At 31.3% G+C, this 19,331-nt stretch overlaps 1 protein-coding gene across 1 annotated transcript in view; it reads right to left on the bottom strand.

Moving 5' to 3' along the window:
* LOC125072024 (nucleoredoxin-like) overlaps positions 1-19,331 on the bottom strand; it is a 46,037-nt gene that overhangs the window by 12,579 nt on the left and 14,127 nt on the right. Inside the window, exons 2-3 of the mRNA XM_047682495.1 lie at positions 5,610-5,840; positions 4,980-5,089 (exon numbers count right to left, since the gene is read on the bottom strand). Of these exons, the coding sequence (XP_047538451.1) occupies positions 4,980-5,089; positions 5,610-5,840 (341 nt within the window). The remainder of the gene's footprint in view (positions 1-4,979; positions 5,090-5,609; positions 5,841-19,331) is intronic.

A 19,331-nucleotide genomic window follows, 5' to 3' on the forward strand; every position in this document is an offset into this window, starting at 1 on the left:
TTTTTATGTACTTATTTTTCTATTTAAAATAAGAAGTATTTTAAATAGAAAGCAGGAAAGCGAAATTTTTCAGAGTGTCTCTCCTTTCATGGCGGCACTTCACGCGGTCGGTTCGTATCAACACTTGACGCTAGTCTTTGAAAGCATGACAACCACCACCGATAACCCATTATAATACTTATTCCAAAGAAATAGAAGCTACTTTGCTACGAGTATCTAGGTGTGTACAATCCGTACCACTTTATCCCCAAGCGTTTCAGATTACCTCTCAACCCTAGTATTGTGTTTTGCGAGGGTAGCCTGTAATTATTTTCGAAGGGAACGTACGGTACAGAAATGGATTTGGTATGAAAACGGTGTAAGATATTTCATTTCTGACAAATATTTTGTTAAATAGAGTCTGTTGTGTGATTTCGTCGGAGTATAATAACACCACTCCGTAACAATCGGTGTCATGAGAGACAGGGATATTTTTATCAAGCGCATCTATTAAATCCATTGAACATTTAAGTACCTCAATAACATAAAGATAGAGTGAGAAAAAAGACCACCACAGCAAGCAATCAACAGGCAAGCCGCCGGTCAGTCGAATATGCAAAAATCTACTTCAGACTGATTTTTTTGCAAGAATTATGATGAACTGGCGTTTTCGCTCTGTGTCTCTGCTCTCAAGATGGCATTTTGTCACGAAGTTGAATTCCCTAGCGACAGGCATAAAGTATGAATATACTGAAGCCTATATAAATAGCTAAATATTCAAACATCAAAATAAATGTTAAATAACTGATGCGTAATACTCAATAATACTTCGCACAATCATACAAAAGCACACACACACACTGTTTATTAAATAATCTCGAAATTATTTATTGATATGGAGGTTTTATAATTTTTTATCACATATTTTAGCTTTATTATAAAATTATATACAGTGTAATGAAAGCCAAAGCCAAATGTGTCAATAATTTTTACTAAAATTTTGCTTGTATTGTATATAAATAAATTGATTCTCTTTGCTGTGGATAGTCGACTCGCTGTTTCTGCAGTAGCACTACAAAAATGATCGCCACGACAATTAGTATATGCTCAAAGGCAAGTACAAGGTGTTCCGAGTTTTACTAGTTATTTATGCAAATAATACTTAGTAGTAGATGTGACAAAAAATGCATACATTTACTTGGTGGTAGGGCTTTGGGTAAGCCCGTCTGGGTAGGTACCACCCACTCATCAGATATTCTACCGCCAAATAATAGTACTGTACTGTATTGTTGTGTTCCGGTTAGAAGGGTGAGTGAGCCTGTGTAATCACAGGCACAAGGGACATAATATCTAAGTTCCCAAGGTTGGGGGTGCATATGTGTTGTAAGTAATGGTTAATATTTCTTACAGCGCCTTTGTTTATGGGCGGTGGTGAATACTTACCATCAGGGGGCCTACCATATGCTCATCCGCCAACCATTTTTTTTTTAGCATTAGCAGCCCGTAAATGTCCCACTGCTGGGATAAAGGCCTCCTCTCCCTTTGAGGAGAAGGTTTGGAGCATATTCCACCACGCTGCTCCAATGCGGGTTGGCGGAATACACATGTGGCAGAATTTCGTTGAAATACAAAACATTTATTTAATTAGGGACGAATGCGTATGTAACGCATTTTTTTGTAAACAGTTGTTTATTCAACTTCTCTTGTACGACTCTATTTCTGTTGTTAGTGTTAGTAGTATTAAACAATGACTGTACAAAATTTCCACACAATCGGAGAGTAGATTACGATGAATTATGGATGGATATGGATTAATACGACACAAAGGAATAAACCTTCATTTTAATGTGTATAATAAGACAAATTAATTGATGATTTATTTGAATGGTTCGAAAGTGGCCAGGAAATAAATCATTATAATATGAATAATAGTGAAAATGTATTTCAATAGAAAACCTCTTTTATATATTTTCACGTGAATAATTCCGAGAACTTAGAAACAATGGTGATAGCACAATGCTAATATAACAATGTGTTCATCAAGAGAATAGAAAAGTATATTTTATTGTTAGTGAATGGGTTTTTTTTTCTTTTAAATATATATTTTTTTAAGTAAATAAAAAGTTTATTATCCTATATATTCATTGCGAGAGCTGATTTTTGTCCCAGTGATTTAGCACTATAGCTGCACATAAAAAATCGGTTATTTTGAAGAGCTCCAGCCGTAGATGGGCAGAAAATTAAAGAGGATTCTTGATTGATTAAATTGTTACGATTTAACAAAGAAATAATTTTGGAGAGCGGAGAAAAGTTATTGGCCAGTTAGAGAGAAATACTACGACTGTATAAGAAAAAAAAATGTTTTCGACAAATTCCAATTCTAACTGAACTAATGACATTAAAAAAATCATTTAGATAAGATTTCATAATTTTGGCGCCAAATATAGAAGAGTGACTTGTAGTTTACAATAAAATTAAACCTATGATTGAAAATAATCATAGGTTCAATCAGAGCTGTCGAAATTCCTACAAAATCTCTTTAATAAACGCGAAGTTTCGCGAGAGACCCACTAGTACCTATTTAATAAACAAACCAATACACTAATGATATTTTAAATCAAAAAAATATTTCAAGTACACCCATAAAACACTTTTGAATCGCAGTGTACATTGAGGTTATAGTATTAAATTAATGTGCACGGATTCAGAATGTACGATTGTACCGTAAACAACCGACAAGTAACTCAGTAGTTACCTACTCTTTTTCAACAATTTATAGGCGGAAAAGATGTAAGTTAACTGAATATAATTAAATTATACTATTTAATGTAAAAACATAACAATCAGTAAATGTCCAATAGTTAGGCTAAGACTTCCTCTCCATTTGAAGAGAAGGTTAGGAACTTATTCCACCACGATGTTTTCCTTTACTTACGTTTTAGTACAACCAGAAGAATTATAATGACAAATTCAGCACAAATGAAAATTCACTGGTGCTGCGTTAAAATCAACGATCATCTATATTTTGTTGTGCAATAAACTTTTATTCATTGAAGCTATTTTTTTTCATTTGTTTAAATATGAATTAATTCATACATAATCACATCTTGGTATTTGGGTGCAATATTAAAAAATACATCTCTATATAATACTAGTTAGCTCATCCGCTTCGCTGAGTGTTGGTTAAATATATCTTCATAATAAAATTACCGTATACATTTTATAGGAATTAACTGCTAAAGCGCAAAGATAATAATTATTAAGTTTTTTTTTTATTTTTAAACCCTACGTAATTAGTTCAGTTAGTTACTAATAAGTAAGAATAAAAAGTAATCAGTGTTCAAGTACAATGGAAACATGTATTATCGGAATGAGATTTGGTATTGGATGAGTTTCACCTCTGATATATGTTAAAACCAATTTATATCATATGGAATATTATTAAAATCGTTAAGGAGCTTGATGTTTAGCACGTATGATGAAATATTTTTCTATATACCTAATTCTAGATATAAATACACGCTCATATATACAATCTAAATTCATTGAAACAGGGAATTTGATTAACATTTTGGTTAAGCCCTCCAACAGTTATAAACCGTTCAGTCGTTTTAATGTAAAAGAGGAATTACAGAGTTATCCTAAACAAATATATTTATAAAATAATGAAAAAAAAAAAACAGAAATAATACTGTGTGCTACTGCAAATTAGGATTTATTTATATTTAATTTTATCATACACACTTACCCGTTTATTTTATAGAGCTTATTATACAATTACGATAAGTTACTATCTCACCGGGCCCTGAGATTTCACTGAGATAAAAAGTATTCTGTGAGAAGAAACTCGAAACTCACTGCAGAACACGAGCGTGAAATGTCAGAATGTGATATAATAATTCTAAGAATTCTTTGAATAAATATAAACCCTTGGTGGTAGGGCTTTATGCTAGCCCGTCTGGGTAGGTATCATCCACTCATCAGATAGCTGTAGAAACAGCTAAACAGCAGTACCGAGTATTGTTGTGTTCCGGTTCGAAGGGTGAGTGAGCCAGTGTAACTACAGGCACAAGGGACATAGCATCTTAGTTCCCAAGGTTGGTAGCACAATGACGATGTAAAGAATGCTTAATATTTATATATTACCATTTGCTCGTCCGCATACCTTTATTATAAAAATACACGTATTAAAATGCCGTATCAATCGTAAGTCGGTTGTCAAAATTTCACAAGTGAGATTCGACGTGAATTCTAAAAGATTCTCAGAGCTGTGTTGAATTTAAACAAAATACGTTTTTCCACGAAGCGGTGATAACAATTAAATTTGGCATTATTTAACTAATAAATTGAATAATTTTAACCGGAATGTTTTCTGTTGAAAACAAAACCTTTTGTCATAAAATGATAAAATATTTTTTGTCCTGATTCTATAAAAAAATATTACACTATTCAAAATACTCATTCATATTCAACTCGCATAAAATCACAATGCGGAGCGAAGTGAACGAAAGAAATGAACGATTTATTTCGTCTTTTATCCGCCGAATTGAATTTTCGATGAGTAAAGTTTCGGCAAATTTAATTTTCATTGCTTATTGTTTAAGTAACAGCTGACGAAACGAATTAAAATATTTTAAGAAAGTTTACATGTTCGCATTTATATTCGAAATTATTAAGTGGAAATTAGTAACTGGAAATTGATAACGTGATGGTAAGTGGTCACCACCGCCCATAGACATTAGCGCTTTAAGATATATTTAACCATGCCTTACATCGCCATTTGTCCATAATAATAATTTAAAAAAACCACTATATGTTTATTAGTAGAATAATGGTTACATTGAAGTGGAAAATGAAAACCTAAAAACTAATAACTAACTTGAAAACATATTCATAATGCCACAAGTATAATTACCAGTCCTGAAAGAAAGTATCACCTCACATATAGACAAATATTTATTGCATTATTTCATAAATCATATTGTGTTCAATTAACAAACCTGTCACTGGAAACCAGTATGAGCTGCGTGTTGGCATATTTTGATCGTCGCTTGCGCACTGCTGATAGAGCTGCGCAAAGACTCGGGGCAAACGACCGGCACGGGGGGCACTGGTGGAAGAAATATACTTATGTATTTGAGTTGTTAAGCTTTTGACATAATATTATGTACCTACGAATTGAAGACATAATTATTATCATAAGTTATATTATTTAAAATAAAAAATTGTAATGTAATTCGACATGCCGATGTCGCTACTTAAATAAAGCTATGCGAAATACAATAAGGATTTTTCTTAGAATATAATTATTTTTCATATTATTACATATTGTGAACATAATATGTATGTGAAGCGATAGCAAGCATGTTGCGGAATTTTTCCTAAAGCTTTGTCTAGACTGATGTGAGGTAATATACTTAAACTGCGAACAAAATTGACAGCCGCCAAATGGCACATGCGTGGTAGCAGCTTTATATAGGTATATTACAGGGTCGCGCTAGCTTTTGTATAGCTATAGCACTTAGCACATTATTTCGGTCATTTATGCTCTTGTAATATCGTTACTCGTTTCGTACATGAAAAACCACTTTACTAAGCAAATACGATTAATTAATTCGTACGTATCTTACCCAGTGTGCAGCGAAGTAGAAGACCCTAACAGCATCAAGGGGCAACTGCTCGTAGAGTTTCTTATTTTCTCCATCCAGCTCTACTCCTCTGAGGACCTCATCTAGAGGTGGTGCAGGCCACGGAAATCGTTCTCCAGAAGGATCACTGAGCAATGCATCTCTGACCGCACGACCTCTGATCACGAGGGTAGGGATGCCTACTGCTATACTGTATTTTTGCGTGAGACGTCGCTGAAAAGATAAATACTGGATTGATATAAAAAAGTAAAGTGACAGCCTGTAATTGTCCCACTGTGTGCTACACAGGGGGAAGGTGTGGTTTATGACGTCACCGTTACTCGTCTACAGTTTGTTGGATACAAATGTAGTATAACCGAGACATGTATTTTATTTTATTTGATTTATTTATTAGATCATCAACAAAATACACACAATTACAATCTGACACACATCCAGTTAAAAACTAAGTGGTATTTTAATAATAGGTGATATTATCATCCAAGCGAGACAGGCAACAATCAAATCAAAATAAAACATTACGTTACGTTTTTTACGTACGAAGAAAGGAAAAAGGTCTTAAGGTAAGTTTCAACGCGATGTTTCCATTTACGGTTTAGCACGAGATTAAATTATAAACACAAATTATGGAATTGAAAGCCGTGACTTGACTTGACATGACTTGATATGTTTTATCCATTAGTTAGGCACTCTCGGCTTGTATACTTAGTATATCAAAATTATATTACAGATGATATACTCATTACTCAAACACACACATATGCACCCGCAAACGTATTAATAGCTTTGTATTTTTTATTTTAATAATAAAAAAATATTTGCTTTGGTTATTATATTATATTATTTGGTAGTGCGTAAATTTGTATACTTTTATATTTTTATTTTTCAACTCAAATACGTCAACTGCGGCTCGGCACGGACTCTTGTCTCTCGAGAATTAACTATAAAAATATAACAATAAAAATGATACCTATTAATTAAATAATGAACTATTGACATGAGTATTATATTTTTACAAGTATTCAGACAAAAAAATATAATTCGTAATAAAGAAAATGAGAAATGCAAGAAAATAAATAGACCAACTTAATGGTTTCTTTATTTTATAACGTTTATTTATTACTTTATAAGACTTTCATAGATGAGAAATATGAATAATTTAAAAATTGTTAAAAGTCAAAAAGAAAACGATCAAAATTTGTCCACGCGCCAAAGATTAAAAAATTGGATAATTTTGACGGCCAAGTTCAAAATTGATTGTTACAGATCTAGCCTCTCGTTTCGCATCGATTGATCCTTTGATTGATAAAAGTAAAAAGTTACAAAACAATCCAAAAACGTTTCCCTTAAATTAAGTGTGAGACATGAAAACACCGCAACTTCCGAAAAAAAAAAATTCCGAGTAAATACTTCATTAAAAATTCTTTTCAGTTATTCTTGTTCAATATTAGCTTTCCAAAGGTGAAAGAATTAATAAAATCGGTTAATTTTTTTTTTAGATTTTATCCATTACAAACAATCAAATCATTCCCCTTGATAATATTAGTATAGAAGCATAGATATAGATAACCTAATAATTCGTTTTCGCTTACTGTTAGCTTATCTGAAATGATAAACAAGACATGAATCGTACCTGACATAATGATGTTTCATACAATACGTACAATGCCGCAGCATCCACAAATCTGCCACACGTTACTGTCTCGTTGCAGACATATACTCGTACATAACTCAATCTCGCATAATAAACGGATATAGTAGACAGTGTTGATTTTAGGTTGGATGGTCAGTTTACGAATGATTACATAACCTATACAATGTGCTTATGACTAATGCTTATGTTTAGATATTGTAGTCAAATAAATTATTGTTACAATAATCTTGGTCGGTTTTACTAAGTTTGTCATATGTAAAACATTATTTACATTTTTTGCCCATTGGATAAAGTCTAGAATTTTCTATGTGACAATTTTTGTTCGTTAACTTTAAAATGTACACTATTCATGAATGTTATACTGAATCAGGGCATTATTGAACTAGTGAGGAGATACAAAACTGAATTATATTGTCAGATTAGATAAATCTAGTAACTCATTCTGGAGGCACATTCTTTATTAACAATAACATACTAACATTATAAGTATATATATTTGTATAAAAGCTACAAATATTTGAAATAAATACAAACAAAGGCACATCTCCAGTAGAGTTTTTACAATTGTAAAAGTATTAGCTATGTTAGTCACGTATAATATCTGGTGAGCGAGCCAGAAGTGACCAAGTAACATTAGGCGGCCCATTTCACAGTCTGCCTTCTTGATATTTCCAAAGAATATAAAACTCATTTCGGAATATTGTATCCCTCGCAACAGTCGTGTTCAACGATCAAGGTAAAACGATCCTGCTCAAATCCGAAAGAGTACCGGCTACTGCACGTTATTACAGTCGCAGACATGGCTAAATCAATACGGTATACTAAGTTGTAATGCGATTCGTTATTTGCAATATGAGAATTGAATGGGTATAAATAATAATGGCATTCTATTTATTCAGCTTGCCTTGTATTCGTAGACAATTTTAATTGTTTTGTGCCTTAAGAGTTAATTGACCGTAAGTTTAACAGTAGTTTAAAGTAATAATTATATGTATAAAAATAGACGACCTATTTTCTGGATATTATATCCAGTAAAATATTATTAACAGTATAAAGTATATGTTGTTGATTTTTGGCCAGTTTAGAGAGATAAGTAAATTAAATTAAGATACACAGTATTGACATTTAAATAGAAAATTATTTTTTTTTGTTATGTAAGCATTTTGTTTTCGGCACTTACATTAATTTCTCCAGCCATTCATTGAATTATAAATATATATAAAACCTATAGTTTCATTAAGTCATGCAAATAAATGTGAAACAAATAAAATAGCTCAATTTTCTTTTTAATCTCTAGTTAGAAGTGATAAATCAAGTATCGATTTTAAATTATTTTTACCGATAGCAAAATGACTAACAGCTTAATAATTATTTACCGGCATAAATAACCGCCTGGTACACGGGTGGTACCGGAAACGAGAGATATATTTGGAATTGTCCCAACGTTTGATCTCAACCAGTCAACATAAACTGACCTACTACAACACAAAACACTAAGGATTTTCATAACACAAACATGTTCGCACAAGATTGTTAGATTGTTTATATGGTGAATACTTGTTTTTAATATCAGAATTCCATGTACAAATTATTATATATATTATAAACTAATGGCCGACATAAAATTTTATCCAATACGCGCGCACCCCGAATAATTGCATCATGATAATACTTTTTATCACAAAATTTTATTTATGTGCTAACTGTGAAATTTTTCAGCGTTTATAAAACAACAAAAGCAAATTATTTTTTACATACTCGTGTATGATTGTGCGTACTCAGGTTATTGGTATTGCGTATTCTCGTAAATGCTACATAGATAAACTACACAATTAATTTTTAAGTTTAACTTTTTTCCAGATAGATATCTAAAAGTAAGAAAGACGAGATGTAATTTTAACACAGTCAAACCGTAAAACATGTTACGTAATATTTTACGGTTTTAAGATGGTGTTCTAGAATCTATTTTGTTTTAGTATCTTATTTAAATTACTTTGAATATATTCAAATTTACAATAAACGTATGTTATGTCGATCCACAATCACGAGACAGTGTAATCACAGGCACAAAGGACATATCATCTTAGTTCCCGAGGTTGGTGGCGCATAGGTGATGTAAGGAATGGTTAATATTTCTTACAGCGCCTTTGTCTATGGGCGGTGGTGACCACTTACCATCAGGTGGCCCATATGCTCGTCCGCCAACCGACGCCATAAAAAAAACAGAACTAAATATTTTCTAAAAAGGACGTTAAAACGAGACACGCTCAAACATATCGAAACAGAAGCTGAAGCTCCATAAAACTGTAATCATATTTACCAGAGCATAATACAGCACATAACACTTAAGTACATCTACAATATTATTTTTAAAATGGGAAATGTTATGCAGTGTTTTAACTAAAACATTTTACAACGTGAAATATAATATCTGCATTATAATATCTGCACATAATCGCGCTTGCTGTGTTGAAGATGAGTTGCGACATCGGGCTTTTAGCTGATTACTCCAGTATTTTACTGCGACCCACAAACGAGAGTGCTCCTAAAATTAAAAAGCTACGTCATGTACTTTATTTTTAATATTAATATCGAAATTGAATCTTTTGAGTAATATTGTTAATATAATATATATATGTATCGTAATAGCAAACCCCTTGCTTACGAAGATTAAAGACTGCATTAAAAAAGTCCAAATTTTGAAGTAAAAACATGAGATGTTATAAGATTCGCAAAATTTTGAATATATTCTGTGATTTTAAAAAGGATAACAAAGAGTTATTAAGGGGCATGTGTTTGTTTATGTTTATATATGGATTTACGTATAGTAGTGTATCCCTTGTTTTAATTATCTTGTAAACCAAAGATGATATCGACTCCAAGCAAATTTATCTTGCACTTCGAGTGAAATTAACTTGTGCTTATATGATTTATTTTTGTATTAAACTAGATGTTCGCTAAATGAATAATAATAAAAACATTGAAATTAATATGAAAATATCTAAATTAAATTCAAAGCGATTATGTGTGAAACAAACGGATCGGTTTTAGGCATTGCACTTGTATTTGAAACTAGCACGCTGATAGTGATTACTCTCAAAACAATTTATGAAATCTGCGGTGTTATATTGCTTCAAATGAAATATATTTATGGAGCTTACCCAAATAATATAATCGTCAAGTTGACTAACCTGTCAGACATTAAAAAATAAACGAGAAATTATTAGTGTAAAACATTGAAAGTCCTTCCACCGACGGTTGGATAGAGATTTTTCTAGCAGTTTAGCTAGAAAAATCTTCTTTGGAGACCCTAACATAAAATTATTACATCGAGAAGTAATCTTGTCATAATTTAATCTACTATCATTTATCTTTGCAAACTATTCGTAGTAAACGACTGAGAATGGCATTTTTAAAGCCATAAGAGCTCTGTCTAGACATTAACGACTAACTTGTAGCGTCATTTTTTCGAGTCTATTACATATATTTACTTATGAAGCATAATTAAAGTTACCCCTCTTCTATTTAGAGAATAGTAAAACAAGATTTACGGTCTCAATCACACGATCAATAACAAGAAATGAATAAGTACATATGTTTCTCTCGAGGCAAGTCTGTACAAATAAAAAACCTTTCCTTAAATTTTTAATGTTGTTTAGTTGTATTCGTTCAATTTATTGCTTGTATCTTTTGCAAAGGTTTGCTGTATTACCCACCTCATTTCCGAGAAGAGAAAGTGCGGCGCCAGACAAGGCCCACATAAGGGGTGACGCTGACGCTTCGAGGGGTGATATAAAAAATTCACTCCGCTAATTCAAGCAAGGACGAATTTTAAACACAAATTAAGAGTCTTTCTTTACTGACGTTGCTAAATTGGAAGTATTTGATACTTAAACAATCCAATTATTTTTCCTGAGCTATTAATTTTCTAATGTCAAGAATTACCTTATTCTGCTTTTCGTTTCAAACTCTTATCAGTTACTAATTTTAAATAATATTTTCTTTTTGTTTTAGAGCTAATTAATTACGGAATATACTAGATTTCCAAACATTTTTTTCTTTGTTGTAAAATTAAAAACTTATTTTACAGAAAAAGTTCCTTGTTGGATTTTTAATGTCAATGTGAGATAATCATATAGATTACCATTTACCTACGTCACAAAATGCTACATATTTTACTACGTTTTATGTTATATGGCATATTACTTTAGGGTAAAGCTGCAGATATTGAATCTGTTTTTATTTTACAAAAGAGAGCAAGCAAAAATACTCTCTTCGGGGTGTTTTTAAAAAAGTAGGAATACGTGAGTATTCCTACTTTTTTAAAAGTTGTTGTTGTTGCGTCACAATATATTTACAACAATATTATGTATATTCACAATAACATTGATGACTTAAAAATCAGTGATAATCATTGTATGTGCACAAGAAGTAAGGATAAGCTTATAACGCCAAGTTTCCGAATCCGCAAAGTCAATAAATCCTCCTTGGGGCAAGGTATCACTTTCTATAATAAAATTCCGCTGACATTTTTAACTTTGCCGCTTCATAAATTCAAATAATTTGTAAAAAATACATTGGTAAAGAAGGCTTATTATTCGATACAAGTTTGTATAGATGATAAAACAACGTGGAGTTAATACTTATTGACATTATTATACATGTATAATTCTATTTAACTAACATGATTGTATTTTTAAAAGAGTAACTACTGAGTTCCTTGCCGGTTCTTCTCGGTAGAATCTACATTCCGAACTGGCGGTAGCTTCACTTAATATAATGCTTGTTAAATACTACTGGAATAAAATATATTAATTTTGATTTTGATTGGTCCCGTGACTAGCTTAAAGGTTGGATTCCTAAGTCCAGGGCTTAGCATGGGTCGGGTTCATAAATATCTGTAGAAGCTCGGAGTATGGAACTTCGCAATGTGTGGATTGTCGAGTCTCAGAAAGCGCGATGTCGTTGGTCAGATTGCCAAAAATTGGTCTTATTATTAGACCAAAGGTATTAACTCTAAAAATTCGTTTGCTCACATACTTGTGCTTTAAGTCTTCTAAGAAGATGGTTTGTCTTCATTGAAAATGGCACCGAGGTCGGTATCGGAATAATTATTGTTTCGATTTTATAAATAAATATTAAGTGTTCCACATACATAATACATCCATATATTATATGTATATACAATGATTAATGTGTAATAATTCTATTTGTATTTCAAGCAATCAAGATTAAGAGCCAGGCTAAGTGGCGATCGGAGTGGAAGCGACCGTTTCCCTTTTATTGTCCCCGTTCCACTTGCTTGCTCACCCCACTGAATTACTATTGCAACAACCCTATCTCCGCTTACTGGATTACTGTAAATCATCCCAAGTCCTTAGCGATATAAACTTCGTACTATATTTCGGACAATCTTGTTATTTATGTTTATTTGCAAATCTGAGGTGTGATGAATTGTGGTGTGATGTGGATTTTAAAAAACAAACCATGAAATATTTATAATGAGCCATATAATGCAGAATATCAAAATTACAGGAGCGCAAAATGTAAAACCAAAATATAAAGAAAGAAATTTGAGAGGTTATTAGGCCGTTTCCTTTACGTCTTATAACTTTTAGAAGCACTAACTGCAGAAAATACGTCCTTTAAAGAGGTGAACCTCATTTAGCGGGTTGCATTCGAGGTTTAATTATATGGCGTATAAAAAGCATGTTTAGCATGAAAGCGGTGTAAACGAGCTGCCTCGAGAGGTCGAGGTTGAAGGGTGCTTGTGAAGACGTCAACCTAGCGGGTTTTAAGTATTTTTGCATAAAACATTGACGAGTGAAATTTTATTTTAAAATTTTCGTAGTTTTGTAGCCATTTTGGCGCATCTTGGAATTACTTTCATTATTCATATTAGTTAATGCATTATGTTGGTCAGTTGGTACTTGGTTGGGTGTAGTTGCATTTGTGTCTTCAAACTTCATCCATTAAGTGCGTCATTTTGGCTCGTTCTATCTCTGTAAGGCTATTAATTTTCATTAATATTAGATTACATTTAAGCTTGTAAACCGCTTTACCTAATCCTCTTATTAAACTAGTTTACATAGATTCTCTCCAGAGAAGAAATAGTGTTTTATTCACGTTGTTTTTAAGTTTCATATTTTTTGTATTTGTAGATGTGCAGAAATATATGTTGCAATTTACTAAATTGTTACGATTTAATAAAGAATTAATTTTAGAGAGCGGAAAAAAGTTACTGGCCGGTTAGAGAGCGGTACTAAGGTTGTATAAGATAAAAAATTAAAAACATAAACCAAGTTAAAGTAAATTGTTTTCGAAAAACTCCAATTCTAACTTAACATGAAATTTTTAATATCAAGTGATATAATTTTTTTTAAAGAGGTTTCATCATTTTGGCTTCAAATGTAGATGAATGACTTACAGTTTACAATAAAATGAAATCAAAACAAAACCTGTCATAGGTTTCGAAGCTCCTATTTTCTTTTGATTTATGATATACCTAATTATTATTCTTAATTCATTCGGAACAGATCACCCTCTAAATGTCTTCAAGATAGACGATCTTTTTTTAGAATGCCTCCACGTCTTTCAGATCTTGAAGTTCAGTGCATTGCCTGTAGTAAAGTAAAATTTGTAATATTAATTTTTAAAACAGAGGGATTGCAATTAGTATTAAGTTTGCTTTGAATAATATTCGATTTGATAACTGTTTATTTTATTCATTTTAAAGTCATGGTTAATAACAAATTTATATGAATATTTACAATTCGTAGATATTTTATACCTAATTATTCCAACTCACATCGTAATTTAACGTCGAGTTAATAGTAACCAGATAATCCCATTTGTAATTATTTATAAGAACATTTGCAGGCATTATGCGTTGTACGTATTTCACTTCAGGCTTAGGTAACTATTAACTATTAATAGTAAACACTAGTCGAGAATATATTTAAATATTATATTCGATTAAAGATTCTGAGCCTAAAGTTTGTGATCGAGGTATTCAAGAACATATTTTTATTTGTTTATTTTTTCTTGAAAGCAAATATAATAATATCGATATTGAATAGTAGCAATTCCTCTTTTTAAGGAATTACTAATATTCCTATATCCTCCAATTAAGCTTAAAGCTTGTGCTAGTAGTGGTGTAGTGGTTACTTGTGACGACAATAGCATTAGGGATCAGGATCGTACTTGCAACTTTTTAAATTGCTAGGCGGCTTTTAAACCATTGTGCTATTGACGATTAATGATTAAAGCTTACTGTAACTTACTACTAAAAATATTTACATATATAGTGTACATATGTATCGGCACTGCTGCGTCAGGCGACCGTAGCTACGTTACATATTTTACATTTTGTCATTGCCCCACACTATCACAGGTAGTAGTTAGTGTTGTATCTTGAAAATTACTCGTCACTGCGACAACGAGAGTGTGTGTCAATTAATCTGAATGTATCGGCATCACACATGGATGGCTATACGTGTATGTTACGACGCGTGTGATAGCTTTTTGCAATTAGTATTACGTTTTCAATAACGGTATATTTTTAATAAATAAAAATCTGTTTTTTTTTTTTTATATATTTCGACAGTGTTTGTTTTAATTTAAAATGGAGTTGCTTTCGAAAACAGGAGATTAAAACATTGGGAATTTTAGTTATGAATATTATGTCAGCATTTGTGTGAAATAAACGTAATTTTGAAGTATCCTTCCTAAAATTATAATTTAGTATTTTTAAAAAGACAGCGAAAACTTGGATTTTCCTATTGCGAGAAGTATACCATAGGGTTGGAAAAAACGCAATTAGAAAAAAAAAATAGCCGAAGTTACTGTTTGTTTTGGTGTCATGTTTTATTTTGGTTTCTTTAATTTATATAAAATATATTAATGTTTGACCGATGGCGATGAACGTTTGCACATATAATTATCATTCATGAATTAGTTAGAGTAGTAGTGATAGTAGCTATATATACAATATTATAACTCGCTAAATGGAGCTGCAGTTCAATTTAAATTACAACCTCTATATAGCTAAACTGATACATACATAATGAGCACTATTGAGAATATTTTAATCTTATGGGATATTAGTAAACTACTAAACTATTAATTATAAACGTCAAAAACAATACTTTAGGCACATTTTTAATAATTTAATTTATAATTAAAACCAAAGAACAATTCAACTTTATAAAGCCAAGGTTTTTGCAATGTGTATTCTTATACGTAATAAACATTATATTTTAAACTATCAAATGTATAAATCGAGGGAGAAGTTTCCTTGATTATAGCACGATATTCATCTGGTGTTCGTGAAAGAAGCTTTAATATGCAACATTCATCATAACTTATCTTCGTTGCGGAGTTCGAGGCAGCCTCCTTGCATTGTTCCTGTGACGTCAGCCCATTGTGTGAACATCTCGGATCTGACTCGTATATTATGATAAGATGCTCTGAGTCATAATAGAGGTTCTTTAAAAGCTATATTTAGTTCGTTACTAATGTTATGTCAGAATTTATTCTTTTTTTTTTTTTTTTTGTTTTTTTTTTTTTTAATCACATACATTACTCTGATCCTAATGTAAGTAGCTAAAGCACTTGTGTTATGGAAATCAGAAGTAACGACGGTACCACAGACACCCAGACCCAAGACAACATAGAAAACTAATGAACTTTTTTCTACATCGACTCGGCCAGGAATCGAACCCGGGACCTCAGAGTGGCGTACCCATGAAAACGGTGTACACACTACTCGACCACGGAGGTCGTCTAAACCATGTTTCTTAACATATAATATAAAATATATGGCTATTTTTTTAAATCTCGAGCCACAAGCAGAAGTTTTTTTTTTCGATAATTAATCTTTGACAACCATATAAGGCTTATTAACCCATTTCAGTACAAAATGGCATAAGTTTTTTTTTTTTTTTATAAAAAATATGCTTGTCATTACTATACAGAAATAAGTTCCTGATTCGTTGTACTTAACATGTATTTTATCAAAGTTAAAGATTTTGTTGTAGTTAGTAGTTTTTCATATTTTCGATATCCCAACTTTATAATACATTTCAAATGTAAGGTGGCGTTGAAAATAAGATAGTGATAGCCATAGCTAACACCATTTACCATAGTAAATGTTGGTAACCGGTGGTAGCTACACTATAAATGCTTACTCTCATCTTAAGGAGGATTTTTGAAGTTTACTTCAATATGCTGCGCTTGGTTTTGTGGATGCACATGTGATGTGGATTTCATCTGATTTCATATTTTTTCTTATCACCAGGCCAATAATTAAATATAAATTTTAAAAACATAAAAACTCAAAGGTACTTATCCGAATGTTATCCCGCGACATCCGGTTTAAAGTCTACGTGTTCTATCCAACGAGTCAAGTCGTTTCTAAACAAAGAATACTTCGTTTATGTTATGTTGTTGGATTTTATCTCTGGTATAAGTTTATACGACTAGAGATTCGGATGAATAGAGACACATTACGAAAAATAAATGGGATAAGATTAAGCAAAAGATGATATCGCTTTTAAAACGATCGTCTCTGTTTATGTTTTAGGAATATTTACAATATTACAGTTATTGACTGAAACAGAAAATTTATAAATTATATTTTACAAGCTTAATGCAAGCCGTCTAGGTATCTTCCACCTACATCACATAGACTACCGCCAAACAGTAATCTACTTGGTATTGTTGTTCCGGTTTTAGGAGTGAGCCAGTGTATTCTTATTTTATTACTACTATACTACCCATTTCAGTACATAAAAAGGGTTATATTTTTTATAATGTTTAGTGATCTTTTAAAAAAGAAATTGCTTAAAAAATCTTCAAGACGATTCACAAGTTATTTTTATGAGCCTATTTAAATAAAGATTTTTTTGATTTATATATATAACATATTATGTCGATAACATCTTATATTTACATATTATTCGAGTACTTTCAGAATAAAATTGGATGTAAGTAGTGTTCTATTCCCAGAGTCGCCGAGTTATTAGTTAAATAATTGAATAGAGTTTCTTTTAAATTATAAGATAAAATCGAATTAATTGTAATTAGATCTGATTTAACGTTTGCAGACAAGGAGTATCTACTTAAAGTAATTGCTCTATAAAAAGACAATTTTGTTAGATCGAAAAGAGATGAAAGGACGCCGATTGGCCCGACCCATTTGGGGTTTCAGCCAAGAGGGAGACAGTCAGTATCTATATAATTTAGTAGAACAATCACCAAAACATATTTAGCAAATTTATAAATGGAAGGAATATTTATATTTAGGAGATATACTTATCAACGTAAATATATAAAATAGTACAATGGAAGTGTCATATTTGCTTTTATTTTTTTTTGTTTCAAGCTTCACAGCATGATACCTTGTAGTTACAAGAATTACACGATGGGTATACATAGCCTATAGATATAATATATATATATTGATAATGTTCATTACACATCATAGTGGCACAAAATAAATAATAATTTATAAGCGAGGTAAGGCAATCTTATCGCTATGGCGATCTCTTCCAGGCAACCTTTGCGATGTAAACTTACGTATTAATACGAATTGAAATAAAAAAGAAAATAAATAGACTTAAAAGATTGAATAAAAATCAACTGACAACAAAACGTAGATGTAAAATGAAATGTTGATAAAAAATACATCTAATGGATAAATATTTTTTAAGGTATTTATTTCTTATTAAGGTACTATACTATACTTCAAAGCCTCGACAGTAGATACAATTCGCTCTATATCATTGAGTACGGTAAATAGCCAGTGATGAGTTTATTGTTGTCATGGAAGCGAAGATGAATCTGGGGGTCAGGATGAGAATCATGATACGAAACAAACATTTTTATATCATAGATTTGTATTTGTTTAATTAATAAATAATTATGATGATAATAGATATCAAAAGTTTATTTATATAGGATATTTTTAGACTATTTATAGTTAGACCCATAATGTCTATTATTTATACTGGAAAACTATTGAGTTTCTCCTCGGTAGAATCTACTTTCCGAACCGGTGGTAGCTTTAAATTTAATTCAACAGTGTATTCAAAAGCGCTATTATGAGCCTACTTGAATAAATAATATTTTGATTTTGATTTTGATAGTAGTAATATAAAGTATGTTCATATTACGCAGCATTATACATATTTTATTGTATGTAAATTAATAAATATTATTAAATCAATAGAGTGACTCCAAAGAAAACGATTTATTTTTTAAATTACAATGGGAACTCTCCAAATTTATAGGCAAAATGATTAAATACAAATGTGTGAGAATTTCATTATTTTCGCGTGAGGTCAAGTAGCGGTTGGATAGTAAGTATCTTAGTTTTTGATAGTCCTGTTTTTACAGTACCATGAACTTTATCTTACCTGTTTTAATCAAGATAGCCTTTGTATATGTTACGCCGGTCTTAGTTTTAAACCATACGTTCAGTAAAACTGAGATCGATTGCGGAGTCGAGGCGTGAATGCATAAATAAACAAACTCACTTTAACATTCACACATTATAATGAAACTGTAACAAGGTGTTGACCGTGTATGTAAAAAAATATCTATAAATATCTCAATATATAATGGTAACAACTGTACAATACGTATACATACTAAATATTCACGTAGTTACTGAGATTAGGGCGTTCAACCAAACATAGATTATGTTGTGTCAACATAATATTATTTATCTTGATAATCTTTTTTCCAATAAATAAGAATTTAGTATAACAACTAAGAGCACCGTTATTTAGAACATTCTAAAAACATTCTTCACAAATAAAATCACGGCCAGATATCTCGTTTGTAACTCCACGAGTGTTACAAAATAACATTAGAACTTTAATTTCTTTCGATCTGTAGAATGTATAGATAATAATTGAATACTCAATTAATTGGCAGAGTTACATAGAAATAGAAAACCATATAAATCGAATGGTTAGCTACAGAACAAATTATTCAACTTTGCTTTCGACGGCAGACGTATATAAAAAATAAAAAGATACAAACAT

The sequence above is a fragment of the Vanessa atalanta genome, chromosome 20 (genome assembly GCF_905147765.1).
Source record: "Vanessa atalanta chromosome 20, ilVanAtal1.2, whole genome shotgun sequence".
Classification (NCBI taxonomy): Eukaryota; Metazoa; Arthropoda; class Insecta; order Lepidoptera; family Nymphalidae; genus Vanessa; species Vanessa atalanta.